This window comes from Molothrus ater, chromosome 3, assembly GCF_012460135.2.
Source record: "Molothrus ater isolate BHLD 08-10-18 breed brown headed cowbird chromosome 3, BPBGC_Mater_1.1, whole genome shotgun sequence".
NCBI classification, from domain to species: Eukaryota; Metazoa; Chordata; class Aves; order Passeriformes; family Icteridae; genus Molothrus; species Molothrus ater.
Genome location: NC_050480.2, coordinates 20,826,056 through 20,848,184, shown reverse-complemented (window position 1 = coordinate 20,848,184; position 22,129 = coordinate 20,826,056). Strand labels below are relative to the sequence as shown.

General features: G+C 37.3%; 1 protein-coding gene across 1 annotated transcript in view; it reads right to left on the bottom strand.

The window, feature by feature from the left end:
* USH2A (usherin) overlaps positions 1-22,129 on the bottom strand; it is a 375,273-nt gene that overhangs the window by 107,597 nt on the left and 245,547 nt on the right. Inside the window, exons 42-47 of the mRNA XM_036380788.1 lie at positions 13,507-13,841; positions 10,347-10,469; positions 7,641-7,804; positions 5,456-5,665; positions 3,907-4,109; positions 1,971-2,083 (exon numbers count right to left, since the gene is read on the bottom strand). Coding sequence (XP_036236681.1) covers positions 1,971-2,083; positions 3,907-4,109; positions 5,456-5,665; positions 7,641-7,804; positions 10,347-10,469; positions 13,507-13,841 — 1,148 coding nt within the window. The remainder of the gene's footprint in view (positions 1-1,970; positions 2,084-3,906; positions 4,110-5,455; positions 5,666-7,640; positions 7,805-10,346; positions 10,470-13,506; positions 13,842-22,129) is intronic.

Sequence of the window (22,129 nt, the reverse complement as noted above, 5' to 3'; positions counted from 1 at the left end):
AAAATAATTATATCAGGCCTGCGACCTTTAGTGCCAAGTTTCAGCCTGAAGCTGAGTTATTAAGTGTAAGGGGTGGAAAAGTAAGGTATTTATTATGGCTCTGGTGGTATAACCTTCATTAGAACAGTGTGGATGGAGCTGCTATAAGAAAGACTTCTAAGTTGGTGGTGAAATTATAATTTCTGTCATGTAACACCTTGAGGCAAATTTTAAAACAATTATTTGTGAATGCCACAAAGACATTATCCTACAGCATGCTTATCAATAATACAGCCCCCCAAACTGATTCAGAAGAGGGAAAACATCATGATTCCAATTAAGGACAATAAACTGCACAGGCTTTATTATATCTCAGATATCCCATGAGTCTATACTCTAGAAATGCCTTTTTTCGCTCTCTGATGATAGATATGTATTAAAATGTCCTCTTGTCCACATAAACTGGGGTATTTTTTGCCCAAGCTTTTTCTTTACAGAGGATGAACAAACAAAATTCATATTCAGCCCAGCACCTGCCAAGGCTGTCAGCTGTAGTGTTTGTCATATTTCAATCAAAGCTGAAGCCAGCCAGTCATTTTTATACTGCACAATCCCTACATACTCGAGGACCAGAATTAATGAATTAGCTATTGATTAAATTCCACTCTAGCAAATCCACCGTGGCAAATAAATGAACTACCCGGGGCACATGTAGGCCACGGCCAGACATGTCCGGGCAATCGATCAGTAGTTAGTATTCTTTTGGGATATAAGAACAGCTGATGATAATATGACATGTAGGAAAAGGCAGTGTAGAAACAGAGTCTGTTTCTGGCTGAGCAGATTATAAAGTAGGAAGGCATTTTTGATCCTTTTGCATTCATGTGTTATGACATATTTAGTCTATATATAATAGCAGCAACATGCATAAGTGTTTGCAGTACAGACAATACAGACAAAGGCATAAATAAGTTAAAGCCAAGGGCAAAAGATGAGAACCTGAATTGGGTTCTTATCATCAAACAAGCTTTGACTGTATCTATATGTGTGACAGAAAAATAGCAAGCTTAATTTCACCCTTATACAGAGACAAATGCTCAATTCAAGCAAAACATACAAATAGCAAACAAGAAGCTGAAGTCCTAAAGAGACTGGAGTAGCAACTCCATTCTGTTGGCCATTTCTGAAGGCTCAGATGTTAGATACTAGTTATTTTCAAAAGATTTGTTTTTCTTTTGATGACAGAAATGCTGCTAATGAGCATACTCCACCAGAAGAGGAAAATCACAGGAGCAATAACACAAACACAGGAGGTTAACTGCTTTACTGTTGGGGTAATTTTGAAAAATATGTTTGCAAGTTGAGTTTTATATTGTCTTTGGAAGATGTTAACTCCCAAAGAATCACTGTATAAGCTACTATTTGGCTGCTTCTAAGCAAACTGCACTGCAAATTTGATGCTCCCCTTACAATTGAGAAGTTTGCCCATGCCCATGTGGATGTAGTGGACAGGCAGTTTGCAAACAGTGGTTCAAGGAGACATAGATATGCATGCCTTTTCAGATAGCTTACTAATTCTTACTGCTGTGATAGGTGACTTTTTTTTAACCCAGAATTATTCTAAGTTTCCATTATCAGCATCGCATTGCTCCCTGAACATTAATCTTCCTCTTCTTAACTGACAGCAGAATGTGATAATTTTCATTCCACTACACTTCTTCTCCTAACTATTCCACTAATGCCTTATTTATTATCACAGCACAGTGATACCCAAATGGGTATGTACAATCAACCAAGGGTGAGACTTCTTTGATTGATCTTTCAGTGAAAAAGCTCCAAGACCGAAGATAACAACCACTAAAAACCTTTTCAAAGTGCATACTGAATTCTTTCATGCACCTTATTCAATTTTGAGAAGACAACTTTACATTCTGGTCCCCGTTCTCACTAGAAATGTCCCTGATACATGAAAGCCACCTATAGCACAGTACCTTGAGCCAATTATGTGAATAATGGGTGGTGACAGCTGCTTTGGCTCATCTTCCACAGTGGTGATCTGGGTCCCATTGCTCCTCACGCAGGCATACACTGTGCAGGCTTCAATCTGATGGAGAGGAACAGGATGTTCACATATTCAGCTGCAGAAATTTTTCAGCTCCACTACTTGTTTAGACTTTCTTTACACTGAAGATACAATTCTTTCCTATTTAAGAGATTCCATACAGCCAGGAAAATACTGCAGCTTTGAGATAAGTACATCTGCCAAAGATTTACTTCACTGTATCACATTTTCCCACACCGTTTTCAAAAGAAGGGTACGTAGAGCCCTCTGGCACTAATTGCTGTTTGCTATTAAATTATCACCAAAAGAGTTGCAGTGAGCTTGTTTGTCTGCATGTATATGTAGTATGCAATTCTGAAAAATTTCAGTATGCAATACTGAAAAAAATGTGCTTTCATTTGAGGCCTTGAGTAATCTTTCTATTCCTACTATATATTCTGACATAAAAATAAAAATAATTTTTCCTTAGTGTGTTCTATTCCTTCATGTCTATTTTGTAAATTAAAAGTAAGAAATGCAAATAGAAATTATGCAATTTTTTATGAAAACATGTCACAGAAATAAATTGATATTCCTTCAATTCTTGGGATTGAACTAAGAAAAGTGAAATAGGTAGTGAAGGATCATAACATTGTTTCTGTATTGTCAACAGGGAACTTACTTCAAATAAAAAAAGCATGAAAATAAAAATAATGCAGTAAGATTACCAGTGAGATGCACAGGCATCCAAGATAATATTTTTTGCAGGAAAAGAAGAAAAAGAATCAAAAGGAAAAAAAACGTAAAGGCATCTTATTTTGGTTTTACCAATCACATTGATGCAGATATAAATACTAGCACAGCAGAAGAGAAGAATAATTAACATCTCAAGCAACAGAAGGTGGCCATGGTAAATTAATATAGAGGGTCTATAAGTGAGGCAGTACACTGAATTTGCATTGTTATTGAGAAAAGACAAACGTGTTTCCAAGTGGCATTCAGAAAGTCATATGTGTATTCATGGATGGAGGTTTGCTGCTTCAGAGGGGCTGGAACATGGAAATCTGTTACAGTGTGCCTGTTACTGTGATGTTTATTTATGGCATGGAGTAACCGGCTGCAAATTTTCAAAATTAAGTATACATGGTACTACTAAGTTTATCTCATATATAATAATGTAAACCAAACCTTCATGAAATAGACAAGAATGGTTACAATTAAGTGTCAAAATCCATTTCTTGAAGAGATTAATAAAAAGTCAGGACAGAAAGATTCATTTCTTTATTATTTTTATTATTATGTTTCTGCCCATGGTATTTTGCCTTTCACTAGATATGTGACTAGTAAGGCAAAGAGAGAGAAAAGGAAAAGCAAAGAAAAAATGTTGCACATATTAAGACCATAAAAAGTACTGTGATGATTTCAGAGATCAGCTCTGCTGCCTCCTCAAAACGATAAAGAAAAAAAAATTGATAATGGGGTGTCAAATGCAACATCATTATTTCACTGTAAGATATATCATGCATGCCTGATGTTTCTTAAACAATTGCAATTTTCTTTTAATGAGTAGGAGTAGAATCTTTGCCTCTTTGTAATATATGTTGGGGCTTTGCTAATGCTGAAGCACAGAGCATTTAAGGAAAAGTAAATGGAGTTTTGACACTTTGAAAAAGGAGATAATGGAAATTTGTGATGAAAAGTGTACACAAACCAAAATATGCTAAAAATAAATATATTCCTTGTATGGATATGCACACAAGCATCAGTGCAAACACATGTCCATGGGTATAAAGAAATTTACAGAACAATATTTTTCTTGGAAATACAAGTAGAATTAAATAAGTAAAATTAAAGTACGTCACACAACCTAGAAAATATATTCTAACCTGAATATCATACACGGTGAAGGGAGACAAATCTGCCAAAAGAAAGGATCCTGGCTCGCTCATTCCAGTCTTGTACTGCTGGTTATTTACATAGACAGAGTAGCCTGTGACAACACCGTTTGGGTTTGAAGGCGATGTCCAGATGACACGTACAGCTGTACTGTTGATGATGACAACCTCTGGAGGGAACATGCCCTCAGGCTCTAGAAATAAAGGAAGAAACGGAATAAACTCCAGCTGTCTCTGCAAAAGCACTTGTTTAACCAAATGCAGATTAGTATTTAGGTTTAGCAAAGGGTTCACTGCTTATCTGCTTTCCTCTGATGAAGTTATCACAGTCTGTAGTCTTCTGTAAATTGGCTTATTATACTCTCAGTTAGAAATCATGAGAGCTGATGGTAAAATGCTTTATACCAGCAGCACAGTGTCAATCATCAGTAGTATGTGGCCAGTGAGATATGGTGATAAATTACTCACACATCTGCACTCCCAACATGCAAGTATTATTTTTATGTCTCCCGAATCCTAATTCTTCAAAAAAGAAGAATAGAGCATTTTGCTTTTAAAGCAAGACCTGAGACCAAAATACCTTATGTCTGATGGAACGTGACAATATCAGCCTTATAGATGAAGCAATATGCAATATTGCCATTATGTAAATGGTTTCAAATGTTGATTACTCTAGGTAATGATGAAGTCTAACACTTATTAAAAAAAAAAGAAAAAAACCAACACCTTCCTTAGCGTTAAATTACATAATTATCTAAGCATGTCAGAAATAACTATGCAAAGGCCTATTTTTATCATAAGAAACAATCTTTACCAGTTGAAAAATTGCCCTTACCATCAATTCTATTTTATAAACAAAAGGTGCTGACCTTTGGCATGAGAAAGGAAATGGAATCCTCCCTTAAAGTGCTTTGCTAATGACCTGGAACACTTGCTTCTGAGGTAATGATATTATAATGTTTATAATGAGACTTTATAAAGCAAAAAGATTAGAAAGACCATTCTAAACACATTTCAGATGCACAATTTTTTTTTATTATTATTTTATCCTCAACCTACACCCCCAGCTCTGCACTTGCCCACTGACATAGAAATGACTCATAAAGAATTTTCTTAGAGGCTGAACTTGCACCCAGAGTTTCTAGTGACTCAGGAAAGGCCTTATGTACATCTGTCATGTCAAAAGCACGTCGCTTCACAGAGCAAATCTTTTAAAAAACCCTTTAATTGTTTCTAAATTCCACCATTTATTGATATGAACTCAGTTCCAAACTTAGTGCACACAGACAGGAATATGCAGGAGAAGATGAGAACAAACTGGGTTAATATCTGCTATTAGAGCTTTTGCTTCTGTCTCAGTGGGGCTGTTTATTGATCTACCACATGATGACAACCAGCACTTAAGCATTTTAACATTTTAGACCTTTTTCCTTTTATACCGGAAATTTTATAATGGAAGGATGACTGATCTCAACCCTAACAAAAATCAATCAATTTCATTCTCAGATTTTAAGTCAAGCTGCATTCACTGCTAACCCACCTCCATCTGAGGTAGTCACATGCACAACTTCACTGTTAATGCTGTGGACTCCATTGAAAACTTGAGAAAATATCTGGTACTCTGTGTTGGGCTGCAAATCATCTATGACTACAGAGTTTACATCAGCCTGGACCCTCAGAGATCTTCTCTCATCAGTAGAATTCAAGAAGAGGGTGTAGTAAACAACATCTCCTTGTAAATCCTGCAGTGCTAGGAAAAGAAAGGAAAAACATTCGGACATCAACTGGGAAATTTTCAGTCAGCAAATTTCTTATGAAAAACATTCATTGTGAAGAGTAAACCAATTTTTATGCAGAACCTCTTATATATAAGAAAGGAAATATTCCATCAAGTGCCTCCAATCTCACCCATTTAAACAGTGACACAGACTGCTCTCCCTAATTTGTCAAAATAACTAAGGGTTCATCGTCCTATCCAACACTGGAGAAAGCTTTCTTTCTCTAGACATCTCCATGAAGACAATGGAATAAAAAAAATAATAGGCAAAACCCACTGCAAGGAGTCAGGTGCAGGCGTTTTTGCTCCTTCCCTTCAAACTACACTTCCCAGATCCCACTCCAGTCCTGTGTTATTCCTCTAGCCATGAATAAAGGACCTGTGCCTATGCCATAAATTCCACTGACATTCAGCTTTACCCAGATGGAGTTTTGGCCATTCACAGTACAGTGAGAAGCTATGTGTTACTGTTTCAGAACAAGCATGAGGACATAATCTATATTTAAAGCTGTAATACACCCTGAAGCATCAAAAATACAGGGCAAAAACCCCAGATCCTCACATTTCTTTGTAAAATATACTTTACCCAGCACTAACTTCCCCAGAGAAAGACAGAAAAACAGCACAGTTTTCAGGCTACACAGGGAATGATATTCACTGGTCTGAGCTGATGGTTTAGAACAGATTCCAGGCAAGTCTTCTCCATTTTAGTGACTCAGATGTCATCTGTTATCTTATCTGTCTTTTGTCAAACAGTTTAAGTTCAGGTCTGACTAAATGCAACTTCTTTTCCACTAGGCATCGAGATGAAAAGTATAATTACAATGAAAACTGTAAGCACTAACACAAAAATCTTGAAATGACACACCATGCTACTGAACAGGACTCAGCTCACTGAGGAAGAGCACTGATAAAAGCCAAAAGCGTTTTTTCAGACTTAATAATATATGGGTTTGTCATCGAACCTCTTAATCAAGAGTGATACACTATTTTAAGTGGTACTGATACAAGGCCTAAATCCTTAGAAGTCAGAAACTTTCAGAAGGGAAAGACAGCAAGGCAACTTATGTTGATGGCTCCCAAGTTCCCAAAGAAAACACAAAACTAATTAAAAAACTAATATTATAAAAAAAAGAATGAAACACTGACAAACAAAATAGTTAATGTGCTTATTTGCAACATAAGAAGTAATAAAATATGATAAGGTTTGCAAATAATGAATGGCCTCATCTTGGTGTTTAACTTCTACATTCACAAACATATATGGAGGAAATTTCTAAGATATGAATGAAAATAAAACCAGATTGCATTACCTACATCTAGAAGGTCAGGGGTTTAGATTACCAAGGTAATGAAACTTCAGTGAGCTGCTTCAGATCTATTACATTTGTCAGTTTTTATAAGCATGCTCACTTCAGGCATGCAATTATAAAATAAAGAGACTACATTTGTCGCAATTCAGCACCCAGTCCTTACAATATCATTTGCATTTAAGTCATGAAGACATTCCCCTCTGCTGTATTAACAAACCAACTAGAGAAATTGGCTAAATTCATTTTAAGGAGCAGAGCATAAAGAAAGAGAAAGGGAATCTTCTCATTGTGAAGGAATGTAGATGTAAATTTTTATACAAAGGGATGAAATAGGCCACAAAGACAACAGGATTTTGTGTAGTACTGCTTTTGACATGTCTCACAAGTCTGCATTAACTATTTCTTCATTTTCACTATTCTCACTCTGCAGAAAGAGCATCTAATAAATACAAACATGACTGAGAAAAAGCACAATGTGCACATTTTTTTTCCTATTTCTTTTCTCTCCTTTCAAGGACATTTAGGTATATTATAAATCAAGGCAAGGACTGTGTTTCCTCTGAGAGCAAGGCAGGCCATGGTAAGTGATGGCAGGTTAACATCTAGTTACTGGAATAAATACTAAGCACACTTACTTGGTGTTGACCATTCCACTTCCACGGCAGTGTGATTAACAGCACGTGCAACGAGGACACTTCCCTTCTCTGGTAATCCTGCTAATGTAGTAGCTATCACTTCTTTGCTTGATGTATATCCTACCTCGTTGTGCACTATGAGCTTATACTCATATGTTGTGTACCTAAGACATTTTAAAAATAATTAAATGGAATGAAAAATGCAGACATAGAAAATATTTGCTGTAAACCTTCTGCCTGTGCCAAACTTTTGCTGTTTCTTTTCCCCCTGCACAAAAATTCATCTGTATGGGATGCACCAATGAAGACTTCATAAGAGGCATCTATTTTGTAGAAATTATTCAGCATGATTAACATGGTAACAAAAATAAAACACAGTATTTCACTTCTTCATAGTTTTAGCTTCTGAGGTGTTGAGAGATTATAGCTCAATTCAATATGTAATTACAGCGGTGGCAACCTGCCAAAATTTGGATCAGAATTTAATCAAATGAGGCTTTTTCCTCTTTTGGGAAACCCATTGATTTTAACTTGCAGAGTCTCATTTGTAAAAGGGATTCACCACAGAGTCAGGACTCTTCCACTACAAAAACACCCCAAAAAAGACACCTAGGAGTTCAAACTTATTTAATGAAGTAATTTTCCTCAGAACTGTGCATATTCCAATTACAGAGATTTATTAAAAATTACATGTGTATTTAGTAAACCAAGTGACTGTCACATTATCATTTCTTCCCTATAGCAAAAGTCATACTAATGTACTTTAAGTGGGATTTCATTATCTCAAATTTAATTTCCTCATAAAAAGCCTCCCACAAAACTGCACAAAGACAGAAACTCAGGATCATCTTCAAATTTTCACTGAAGCTGCAGTGGGATAATTGTCTACAGATACAATAAAGAAGCATGCGATAAATGCCTAATATTTAGAGATTTTAGTACAAAAATTACTCACACTGTATATTTACTTTACTTTTTGTATTTATTTTAGATGCTTTACTATAACACCCTGATTTTTAAAAGAGCTAAGCTTTAGCAGTCGCACTGAGAAGAAAGCAACTTAATGGGAACTCACTAGCTCCAAGTGTAACTCTAAGCATTGACAAACAGGGAAAATATACAAAACACATCTTCTTTCTCTCTCTGCTTCTTCTGTCACTTGCAGACATTTAATTTTTTCCTGGACACTGTAGCACACATACAATAAAAGAAAAAAGAATGTACTCTAGTCTTGGAGCTTACTGATGAGAATTTGTGATTCATGTTTTTGATCCATATTTTCAACAATGAAAATCAAACGAGTCTGTTGTAGCCTGTTAGAAATGAAGAAACCATCTGACAAGATCAGTAATTCTGAAACACGCTTAAAGTATGACAAATGAAAATAAATGCTGATATATGAATTTTCTTTTGGGAAAAATAAGGCTTGAGTGTTTGAGCATCTTCTCTCCAGCCATAAACTCCTGAGCTGTTAACTGCAAAAACATAGTTGCAGGTTGCAGAACCTTCCCCGGGAGAAGTGTTCAGGTGTGTCCAAGGGTTAGGCACACTTTTTTGGCCATAGCTCATTCAACCCAAAATGTCATGGTGCCTAACGATCGATCACTGAGGCTCTGTCTGAAGGTATTGCCACCTCTGAATTGCTGACATAACTGCTACATACAGTAAAAAATGCTGCTGCACTAAAATATGCAAAGCTAAAACCAAGGATGACTCTATGCAGACTTCCAAGCAGGGCTGAGAGAAAGAAATGGACACTTGGGCAGGAGTGGTACAAGAACAGCTCTGTGAGCAGTTATTGCAACAGATGGAATGAGCAGAGACTTGCAGCAAGCAGGCAGAAGCAAGCCAGAGGCAGCAGCCCTCAGCTTGCTTCAGTGTGTCTCTGACAGGAGCAGAGGTCACGTTCTCCTGTTTCCCATTGTGCTCAGGAGGGATGCTCACTCAATTTTTACAGAAGTAGAAGGAAAGAACAGATATTTGAGCGTCAGTGATTGACTGGAGTTTTCATAAAGCACACCAGCACACAGAACACACGCACCCTGAAACCATCCATGAAGGTTTTCCTGAGACTTTACTTAGAAAAACCCAATGCAGAATCCATGCTGAATCTTCCATTACAATTTCTTCATTTGTGTGTTTTGTCTTAAGGAGCAATAGCCTTGACTTCAAGACGCAGAAACTAAGGTTGATCAAGTGTAAATGTCTTGCTCTACCCCACATAGCCGGTCTGTTACATACTGAGGAACAGAGCACACACTCTATTCCCCTTTCTAAATACTCTGCATTTAATGGTGATGAAGCTAATACAACAAAATCAGGTGAAAAAACATTGTTGAAAACAATTTTCAGGTGTTTCCTTCAAACATGCATTCTGCCTGTGCTATAATTTCGACAACACGCAAATCTACAGCATCTGTACACATAAATCTAAATGGTTTGATTGCATGAGAATATCGATGCTAAAATTTCATGTGACTTCTATTTTCATTTGGTTTTGAAAACAAAACAATACATGAGTCAAGAATGACACACTAATAATAAATCCCTTCATATTAGAATGATTAACACCAAAGATGATGACAAAAAATATTTCATTACATAATTAATATGTTCACTACATAAAGACGCAAGAAATACTTTGAACTATTAAACATACACTATACAAAATGCCAGCATTTGTTTTTATAGTTTTTGTAATCTCACCTGCTAAGACCCTTATCTTCATAAAACCACTGAGTTCCTGAGTAAATATTGTGCCACAGATTTAAATCTTCAGGGGGATTTGATGCAAGTGGTTGCTGGATTTTACGTCTCAGGAGCTCATATCTAACACAAAAGACAAGCAGAACACCAGGATTATCTCAACTAATGTTATTACACACAAAAAAAAAAAAAGGAACCCAACCAGGTTTTTTTTTAAAGCCACACATTATTTTGTTTTTACAGCTGTAAACTTCCTGAGATAAACATTCCTTTTAATGTTTTGTGCTTTAAAACATTCAATAACTTAAAAAAAAAAATAATTTGAAAATAGAAAATGAAGCATTTCCTCTTGAAAAAAGCCAACTTGTTTATTCAATGATTTATGGATTTTAAACTTTGTGGAAATGTTTTCAAGAGCAAGTCCAAATAGCCCATAACAGTGTCTTATGCAGGCTTGTGTGATAAGCACAGGTTGCTCAAGAACATTAAATGATTATGCCTCTTTCTTGCAAATGTACTGAAACAAAGAGCACTGCCATTATTATTTTACTATTAGTAATAGCTTAAGTGTGCCTTTGTACATAATGTGTTGGCAAATAACCACAGTGTAAATTACAGGAGAAAACAGGCACAGAATAGAATGAATTAACTGTTCCAGCCATCTGTACACCTTAGCAAGGCACCTTTGTGTTTGGGTAGAAATTCATGATGTGAGCTTGAAAGACCAAATTATTTCATCCTGGTTTTAATTGGTATCTGAAGCAGTATTCCTGTCTCTGTTCCAAACAGCAGGTCAGCCAAAGCCCATCTTTCATCAGGTCAACCATGAGACTGCCTGATTTGGAAAACATGCTTTCCACCCAGGCTGCATCACACAGCCTCCATCATCTTTTATACAAAACCTTTATGGAATTTAACAAAAATAAGATCACTTAGTGTCACAAACTAAAGGGGATAATATTATAGTTTGCATTTCCTAATCATTCTAGGGATTACAAAGGAAACTACACTCTAAAAGAAACAAAATTAGATATAGTTGTTCAAAATCTTTAGGATTATTACTCTTTACTACATTCCACAGGACTGTTTAATTTATTCTTTCAATAATTGTTTCAGTTTGATACCCCAGCAAATTAGGATCATATGCATATATATTCCCTTAAATACATAACTTGATTCTCTTACGTGCTGAGCTGCTCTATTTCATCTTGTCCCTGCCTCCCATTCTGGAAAGGCACTTACTGCTAAATTCTAGACAGAAGTACGTTAGCCCTTAGGCAGATTTTAAATACTCTCATTTTAAATGCACATTTGTGAAAATGTTTCCATGTTTAATTGTTCTGCAGAATACCTTGGTGTGGGTCACCTCTCTCTTGTAATTATCATGCTGACCAATGGTTTTGTGTGTAATTTGACATTTCTTTAAGTTAAGATCATCTCCAGTCTGATAAGGACATGTTAGACAATACCATCCCAGATTTAACAAGTACTGCATACTGTGATTGAATGTTGCTTCAAAACCAGAAATCAACTGAGATGCTCTTATGAGGGATCTGACACTTCCTGTGCTCCACAGCAGCTAGGGAGTACATGTATAACTTCCAACAACTTTTACCCTTTAGTTTAGGGAATAATTCTCAACAGGTAAAAGCAAGCATTGTGCCACTTAATGATGCCAAACTGAATTACTGCAGGAGTTTGGATTATAACTTCAGAAATTAAATAGCAAAAACTAATTAAACTCCAACTCTGTCAAAAAAAATCAGATGACTTTATAACAAGAACAGCTCTCACATGAGTGGTTCATCAGTGTCAACACAAAGACAGATCATTACAGCTTTATAGGAAACCATCCTGGCATATTCTGCCCAATATATTTCATAGACGAGTCTTGAAAAACATCAAATCTTTTTGAACACTGAGTGGTGATCATGTGTAAATCACCCCCACTGGCAGCTGCTGCTGCTACTCTGCTTGCTGCAGACTTCTTGTTCCATCATGCTGTACAGAGCAGCTGCTTCAGTGGTTGTTCTTGTTGAGGGCAGCATGGCACACCATGAAAGAAATGAAATCTGCAGATGTAGGTCGTGCTGAATTACTTCAATAATCTATGGTAAAATGGTCATGTTGTTAACCCCAGAATAACAGACACTGCTTTTCTGAAACTTCAAATTTTACTGTAGAGCAATCATCATTTCATTTAGTTGTAGTGTGCCCTAATTAAGCCTGAAGAAAAAGTCAAGCTACTGTGCTGTAATAACATACACAACTGAAACGGCATTACATGATAATTATTGAACCCATCAGTGCACCTAGAAGAGAGCTACTAACCAGAACATATGGACTACAGAGCTGTAATTCCATGCACAAGGTTTCACGATACGTTAAAGCACTATAATGAAAGATTTGACATTTTTTATTGAGTATATATAAAAATATATTTGTCTTTATAAACCTTTATGCACTCAAATCCATATTTCTTTAATGTATATCTACGCACGCACGCTCAGTATTCAACACTCAAGTCGAGATTCCCATCCCATCATTCTAGACAAATCTCAGTGGAGATTCCTTTCTTTTGCTCTTGTGGTGAAACCCAGTCTGCTGTACCCAGCACTTCCTTGCATTTCCTATTTTGGCTATGCCCTCACACTTCTAGCCCTTCAGCTTCCATTTTTCTCATGCACTGTCTTATTTAAAATTTATTAATCACTGAATTTTTGAAGATTATTTCATGTCATCATCCTTCCAAATTGTCACTTTCTCTTCATGTGAACCCAGAGTATTGAGAATATTGGATGTGTTAATTACTCATGTTTACAAAGATCTCTTCTTTTTCTTGTCATTTTATTGGTGGAACTTGTTGCCTGAACTCACCACCATAAAGTGGCCAAATGCTACAGCCCAAACCACTTATGACTTGGCAAATATCCTGTGCTTGCTCCTTCTGGTATTTCAGACAGCACTGTTCTGAGACCCAGAGCCTTCCAGCACAGACAACACACTTGGTCTGAATAATCCTGACTCTTCTCTGAGCCCTAAAGTGGAATTTCAAAAAATCCAAAATTAAGAGATGACATGATGAAGTCTGCATCACTCAGAATTTTCTGAGTCAGATTTAGGTAAGGAGAAGCAAACTGCTCTCTCAGTCTCAGCTTACCTCAGATGGGGACCATTGGGCCTTAGCGGTGGCTGCCATGAGATGGCAATAAAGGATTCGCTGATTGGAGTCACAGACAAGGGACTGACACTCTGAGGAATTGTCGCGGGTGTGGTGACTCTTGTGGGCAGACTCTCGGTGCAGCCTCCCAGGAAGCCATCCCCTGCAGTGCAAGCTATCACCGTGACCGAGTAGTTGGTGTAGGGGACCAGGTTGGTCACCAAATGGCTCAGCCTTGACGAAGGGTTCCCAGTGATGACGATGCGTGGGTCTGGCATGCGGATCTCGTAGTTCAGGATCTCTCCGTTCGGAATCAGAGGAGGCTTCCAGGAGACCTGGAGGAGGAGGGGGGAGAAAAAAAATTAAAATAACAGATTTCTTAGAGTCACATTGCAGAAATACAGACACAGCATGCTACAGATGGACACAAGCGGGATCTGAAGATGTTCTTTTCAATCAAAACAGACTTTTATTTTTAAAGGGAAATCAGTTAGAAATCTAATCTTTAATTTCAGTGAGGTACACAGCAGCAGTTGTAACCATCAAAAAATCTATTATTTTGCTTTACCAATAAAATGTGAACACTCCACATCACTCAAAATTCCATGAGATGTTCAGATGCATTAGCAGAAGTAGAATACTTATCATAAGTATCACTGTCACTTATTTTCTTAGGGTGCATTACCTGGCATGCTTGACCACCAGTGGCAGAGTAAAAACAAATTTTACTTTGTGTTTCCACAATTTTCAAGAAGATGCAATTGCATTAACTCCTATAAGAAAACAAATGTTTCTGCATCCTTCATATAATGAAATGGGCAGGTTTTCCATTTTTTTTTAATTAACAAATTACACTGTAATTTGTAAGTATCAGACAAAGAACAGGGACAATTTTCCATTTTAAGAGGTATAAAATTATACTAATAAAATTTGATTGCAAAAAGATTGGAAGTTACATACAGAATTCATGTTTTTTATTGATTTATATACACACATGCATGTACATATATATATATATATATACACACACACACACACATACACTGCTACTCTTACTGTGGTTTTGTTCCTACTGAACTGAGGTTAGGGGAGATTTTTTAAGTTTTTCAGACTTTTTTGAGGCAGGGGGTAGATAACACAGATATATATATTTATTCTTACCAGCTCCACTGAAGAATCACACACAAACAATTGCACAATAAAGTGCATAAATGTTCTAAATTATTTTTAAGGCTTTTTGCCATGGTACCAGAATAGAGGGGACTTCAGACTGGCACAACAAGGACGTGTAACCTAACATGTATTAGGAATCTCAAAGTTTCATAAAGGTAGTGTAAAAGCATCTATCAATACTCATTTCCCTAGAAATCCCAGTGCAGGAAGCACATGACAAGCTTTGCTTTGCTCTGGGACTGTTTTCCTTGCCATTTACCCACTCATCTATAACAACTGCTGTCTTTTTTCCTCCCAGGCATGAGATAATTAAGGAATGAATACAACATAGAAAAGAACACAGAAATGGGAAAAATCTAGATATGCCTAAAACCTAGGTATATGTCTAAAACCTAGGTAAAATAAAAAAAATACTGAAGTGTTAAATAGTAATACCACAATACTTTAGTTTCAGTTAATTTGAACTTTTTCCTTAATTCTCTTAGTCTTCAAAACAACCATCTTTAAAAACGTATATGCATAATTACACAGGGCTATGGAAACAGAGAAGCTTGATTTATAAAATGATTTTTTTAAAAATGGGATTACAAAATGTTATATTTTAGGTACAGAAGGACCTCTTAGGCCATCAGACTTGTAAGAAAGCTGGCAGCAAAGTGCTGGAGAAAGCTGAAGGATTTTGATAACAGATTCTGGAATACTATTAAACAGAGAATTAGAAACAGGGTGATCTTGAGTAAAGACAGTAAAACCAAGATTATTGGTGGCCACATAGGAAAGGCTTAGCTCTGGCTAATTATCAAATGCTGTATTCAGATTTCTGTTGCTTCTGGCCCCAAATCATGTTCGAACAAATAAAGAAAATACCACTGATAAAGCAGTGCAAAATTTCACACAAAGGTAGGAATTGACTCTGCACCATTCTCACAGACATTGAGCAGAACTCTCTTTTTGAAGTATTTCATGTGATCTAGTGATAAGCTTAGAAAAAAGAAGAACAGACAATTAGCACAGACAACAGAAAAAGTTTTCAAGTAGAAGTATGTGCTGGTTTTGGCTGGGAAGAGTTAACTTCATAGTAGAATGGGTTTAGTATGGGGCTGTTTCAGATTTGTGCTGAAAACGGTGTTGATACCACAGGAATACTTTTGTTTTTGCTGAGCAGCATTTACAAAGAGTCAAGGCCTTTTCAGCCTCTCACCCCACAATAGCTGGGATGAGAGGCCTCTCTTCCCACAATAGTTGGGAAATGGAGCCATGGGCAAGGGACACAAGTCAAAACAAGGGAAGTAAATGCAAAGAAAAATAAGTGATACACAGTCAGAAACTTTCATGTCTAAACTTAAAAAATTACTCTAACACAACTTTTACAAGATTCACCATACCATGTAACCCCTTTCACATAAAGGAACAGATTAATGACAGGAGAACAGAGGCTGCTCCATAACCTCAGCTCCTGATTTTCACCCACTGTGTGCACTAGCTGGTAACACCTTCAAAAAATCCCAGGTGCTACTTCACAGTATTTGTTGTGCTCTAACAGGTACAGCAGCTCATACTGTAACAGATATGTTTTGTGGTACTTGCAGTGGGAAATTTCTTTAAATTTTATTTTTTTTTCCCCAGAGAGAAATAAAAACCATTCTGAACAAAAAGTATATTCAGCCAGCAGCAAATACAATGCAATTTATTTTTCTCTGGGTATGGATATCTCACACAAAGATATGAAGATCTGTTGTTGCTCTGGTTAATACTTTTTTTAACTAAGTAGTGGGATGACCAAGGATACTACCTAACCCTGCTGTGTCACTTGAGCTGCTTAGAATTACCTGTGTCACCTGGGAATGGCAGGACATGCAATCTTTCACAAACATCTCTTGTCAAGAGGCAAGGGACTGCCTGACCCATAAATGAAGATGACGGAGCCAGCCTGGTTAACACACACGCGGCACTACTGGACCTCTTCTCCTCTTGGACGTGCCAAGGTTTGAGGTAAGAGCTTGGCAATGCATGAAAGCTGGAAAGCTCACTAGACAGGCTGTGTTGGAAGCAGTAACAGTTTGTTCATTGATTTGAAGCTCAGCACTGAGACCATGAAAGAGGATGCCCATGAGGAAGAGAGAATAAGGTAACTACTGGGAGAGATTAACTGATTCAATGTAATGACTCTGGAAGCTTTCATTTAAAGATCAAAGGACCTTATTTTCTCCACCACAAAATTTAAAGAGACAGAAATTAGCCATTTTCCCCCCATTAAACAGTTATAACCTTGGAATTTTTTTCCTTTTTTGACAGCAGTTGGAACCCTGCAACTTAATTCTGAGCTATCTGAGGAGAGGCATTGGCACATGTAAGCTATTTTACTGTTCAGGCCTGGCTTCAACAGTTTGCTTTTAAATCAGTGTGTTTGGCTTCATTTTATTCTCATTTCTCCTAGATACTGCCTGTAACCTCTACAAACAGAATGCAATAAATACACTACTGAGAGCTTTTCACTGTTGGTCTCAAAGCACATTGTAAGTCTCAAACTGCAAATAATATTATTCCAGTTTTAGAGATAGAAAGACTTAATCCCAGACTAAATCACATATAAGAAAGAAGCAAAACTCCAAACAAAGACCTGTTGCCCTAATTCTGCATTCCAGCCACTGGACTAGTCCTCTGACAATCTCCCAGCTCCCCCAGAATAGTTGGGAGAAGAATTTCTTCCAAAATGCTTATCTGTCTTAACAGAAATTACTATGGCTTCAATCAAGAGCCAGGATCATACTGGGAAAGCACATTCTGAGAAAGGTCACTGATAGCTCTGCTCATAAACTTTGCACATGAGTTACACCCAGCTGCAGCAAGTTCTACCACAGAAGAACAGTGTGATCAAGTTTGCAGTAACAGATTGCCACTACCAAAACTCCTATGATTTTGCTTGAGTAGTGGGAAAAACAAAAGAACATTTATGATCCTAAACACCAACACTAGAGAGTTTCAACTTTATCAAAGGCAGAGAGATGATGCTGATGAAACCCCACTGTATAATCCATACCAAATGAGCAAGCTGTGCAAGAAATCACAGACCTAACATGTGAAAAACCTCTAGTGTGCAAGTTAAGGTTGTTCCTATGGGTGTTGGAATATCCTAAGTCACTCAAGCAGCACTTATGTGTCAAATGAACCAAGGTCTCCCTGACCTTAGCAGCATTACAAGGCAATCTTCACACAGGGATTGATTGCTCCTAAACAACATCCCTGATGCACCAGGCATACCTGCACACAAATGGAAGGGTGGTGAACAAAGTCCAAGCCCTTTTTTTTCCCCTTTCCCAGCATGAAGCTGTTACCTGGGTGTGCTACATCTTCCTTCAGCAGACACAGCTTAGGAATTAGGGCTGTTTCTACTCTCAAAATTATGTTCTGGGGTAACTGCAGACTGAAGTGTTTGGAGAATGAAATAGTACAAGGGAGTTTTAACTGGGAACAGAGGAAGGGTCTTCACAGCCTCATTCTCTGCCACACAGTGACCTGCAGAGGAGGAACACTGAAGGATCACCTCACTGTTAGCACCGACTTCAGTGACCTTGGAGTGATTAGCATTGCATCCAACATTCTGTAATCAGAATCAACTCCCAGGACAATAAACATTAATGTGTGAGACAAAAAACACTAGCTCCAGAACATGTGCCTGTAACTAATTCTGTGGGAAATGGAAAATGGATAAAGAAAATACCTTCTTTGTCATGCATGATACTCAAACTGTAACTACAGGGTATGTTGCTTTAAATGTGTCAGTGATATCTGTTTCTTGCACCTGAAATCTTTCTCCTGTGCATTTTAATCCCAGCCTATTTACAGAACAGGCATTTAGCAGTCCACTATCCAGCTTCTGGGCTAATGAAGAACAGAAGACAACCACAAAAATAGAGACGTCTTTGTTTGTGTTTGCTCACTTGCATATCCAATTTAGTAGTGAAATTTGAGAAATAGCTACTAGAAGTTTATCACTGTTGCAATAAATGATAATCTACTGTACTGAAAGAGTACAGATGGCAACTCTTAAAGATATTCTGACAGCAAACTAATGACATTGTTCAATCTGGAAGGTGGAATAGCAGCTCTCTCTGCTTCAGGTTCTTCTATACAAAGAACAGAATGGCAGGTGAAAAGCAAAGTAAGACATTCATCTCTCTGGGTAAGAACAAACATGAATGACAACTGAATTAAAAAGCCTAAAACCCTTCCTAAGTCAGAGAACTCATGAGGAAATACTTCAGAAAAATAATCAATCCATGGAAAATCAATGACATTATTGAATCAATATGCAAAACAAACAAAAAAAAAGAAATTAGGTGCCACAGAATCACCATAGCCCTTCATTCCTCACAGGCAACACATATAACATATATTAGGAGAGAAGTAATAATAATTTTTTCTTTTTCTCATTTTCTATCTAATCAAATTGCAAGTAGTTTCTTTAAATGATGTTATCATGAAGGAATAGCACAACACAAGAACTTTATGTCAATGAGGTATTTATTCCATCCAACCAGGAGGAGACCATTCTCTTAGAAACTCTTTACAAACACTAAAAAGAAAAAACAAACTTTCCCCTGAAGAGAAACATAAGGATTATGCACAACTCATGCCAACTTCTACCTTGAGAAAAAAGTTACATGAAGGATGATAGGAAAGGGCTGCAGTTTTTATCTGTCAGTGGTCCAGCTGGTGGCAGTTGTCAGTGAGGGGAAGCAATACAGGCAATATGAGGCAGCAAGTCTCTGGTGAAGCCAATAATTAAGAGTGCAGCTGCCTTTTCCAGGCCAGAATCCTCAAGGAAGAACCCCAGCAGGAATTCCCAGCAAAAGGGAATTTCTCCTACCAAAAGTTATAAGGCCAAAGTTGGAATGTTTGCATAATACAGTTAATTTAGTTCAGTGTACCCATCCACATAATGCCTTTCATACACAAAGAACCCCATCAAATAATTATTCACTGTGTAAACCAGCCTCTTTCTCAAGCCACTCAACCTAGCTACATTCCCGAATGTCATATCAGTGTGAAGTGTGAGATTGAAGCAGAACAGCAATTGCAACCCTCACAAGAAAAGGAAACAATTTCTTTTCTACTTCTCTACATTAGGGTATAGCAAATCTTGTGTAACAGGAATAATGTTCATGGCATTGGCATACACTAAATAAACGGCTTTTGCAGTTGCTGAATACCTCCACTTCACTTTGGCATTTAATCAGCCACAAAAGCAGTTTATTGCGCATTATACTCCGCTACCATGAACATTATCAATTCAGCAAATATTAAAAAATATCATGCAGGTGTCACAGAAATGGGTACTTTAAAAATTATCGACAGCCTTACGCTTTCTGTTGCTCAAAGGAAAGCAAGTTAAATGTTATGGAGAGATATTGGAGATATTGGTCCATTCTGATTAAAATGAAATGTTAAAGGAGGGTGCACATATCAGAACTGTTTATCCTGAGAGTGACCTGCCGTGCTGATACTCTCCTCCTTGTAGGGTGAAAGCTTTTGTCTATGAAAATAAGCTGTATACTCAAGTGAGTACTATCCTGGAGCACTTGGAATTCTTCACATCCTCAAATAATTTTTATTGATTCAATGACTAAAATAAAGGAATGGAAATATGTTTCTCTTTTTTTGTAAATTCTCTCTGTTTTCAGTAGAAATAAATATTTGCACTCATGGTTTAGGGATTGGTTGCACTGACAGCTGAAAGCCTCTATTGATTTGCTACTGTGTCTTGGTAAAGGAACCTCTTGCTAATCTTTCCCACAGCACCCTTCCAATACCTCCTGCTCTAACCTGGGAGGACAGCTCCCTCTAGGGTGAGAGGTAATCAAAATCTCCTTCCCAAAGAGATGCCTCATTTTCCACCCTGTGCTTAAGAGCTGCCCATTGCAGACACTGCGGTAAGAGCACTGTACCAAGGACTTCACAAATTTCATTTGAACACTACATAGGTGATATATGCACTACAGGTGTGCTGGGCTTGAGCTACTCAGGAGGGAAAGTGAGCCTTTCTAGGACTCTTACAGGCACCAGTGTAAAGCAATTCCATATGAAATCCATCCTATTTCCATACAGGAAAACATTTCAACCACTAAGAGGCAATCTTTGCAGAATACTGCACAGTTTTTCTGTTCATACAACTAGCAATTTCTGGGATGAAGGGACACAGCAGGTTTACAGATCTCCACCCTAGTTCTAGAGAATTTGGGCAAAATCCCTGAACATTTTGTGAACAGGTGCTCCCTTGTTCTTGTCCTCTCCCAGTACACAGCATTCACACAAGACTACCTCAGGGACACAGTGAAGCCCTGAGTGCCCTCCGAGCCTTCCTACTCTGACACGAATTTGCCATAAAAATGCAGAGAAGGAAACAACACCACCTCTAGCAAACTAATCCATTTGACAGATCTGTAAGAAGACCGACAAGCAAGATGAAATCCCAGTCGCTTCCTCTGGTGCTCCCATCTGCAAACAAGCAGAAGGCGAGAAAACTGCTGGGTGCAGCAAGTCTTGTCTATTATCTCATCGGTGATGAAGTGCAATGAGCTCTTCTGCAACTACAGCTTTGTTTCAATTTTTTAAAGAGAGAAGAAATAATTTATTGTTAGAATAGTAAATGCTGAAAAATTAAAATTTGTCTTGCTGACCTGGACGAGTGAGTGAAGTTTTAAGATTTTTAAGAACTCTTAGAATCTTAGAAATCAGAACTGAAGTAATATCTCAGCCATGGGATACTCTCTGCACAGGAATTGTACCAAGTGCTCCTGACTTTCTATCACTTATGATGAATATAAAACGGAACAACTTTAAGTAAATTAAAATACTCGATAAATACAATAATTTATGTTGATATCAGCAAAGAACCAATGTTCTGTAACAGTAACAGAGAGAATTTAGCAAAAGAGATACTCAGGAGTGAATATATTTGGAAAGACATATATGTAAGTCACTTTTCTCAATGCAACGCTGCCACCTTAAACTATTTTGAACATTTTAACTTAAATATTTAAAATTAATGAAAATTGACAGTAACACCAATTAGTGGAAATAAAAACGTCCAGGCTTCAGCATCTTTGACAAAAATTGGTCTTAACAGATCTGAAAAATATTTATCTCCAGGTGGAAAACACAAGTCCGAGTCTACACGAGCAGCAGTGACACTAAATTTGACCACCATTCATAGAGGAGTTCATACAGTTTGGACATTAAAGGGCTTCAAAGAATTTTGAACATTGCAGGCTGAGAAAAAAGAAGGAAAATAAGCATCTGAACTCTTCAGTGAGAAAGGGAAAACAAATCTAAAAAACAATGCTGTATTGAAATTTAATCATTATAGACGGAAAACTGCATCACCTTAATTGAGATTTCAGAAGAAATAAATGACCCAACTAACTTTCAGTATTTGTAGCTTACTTAA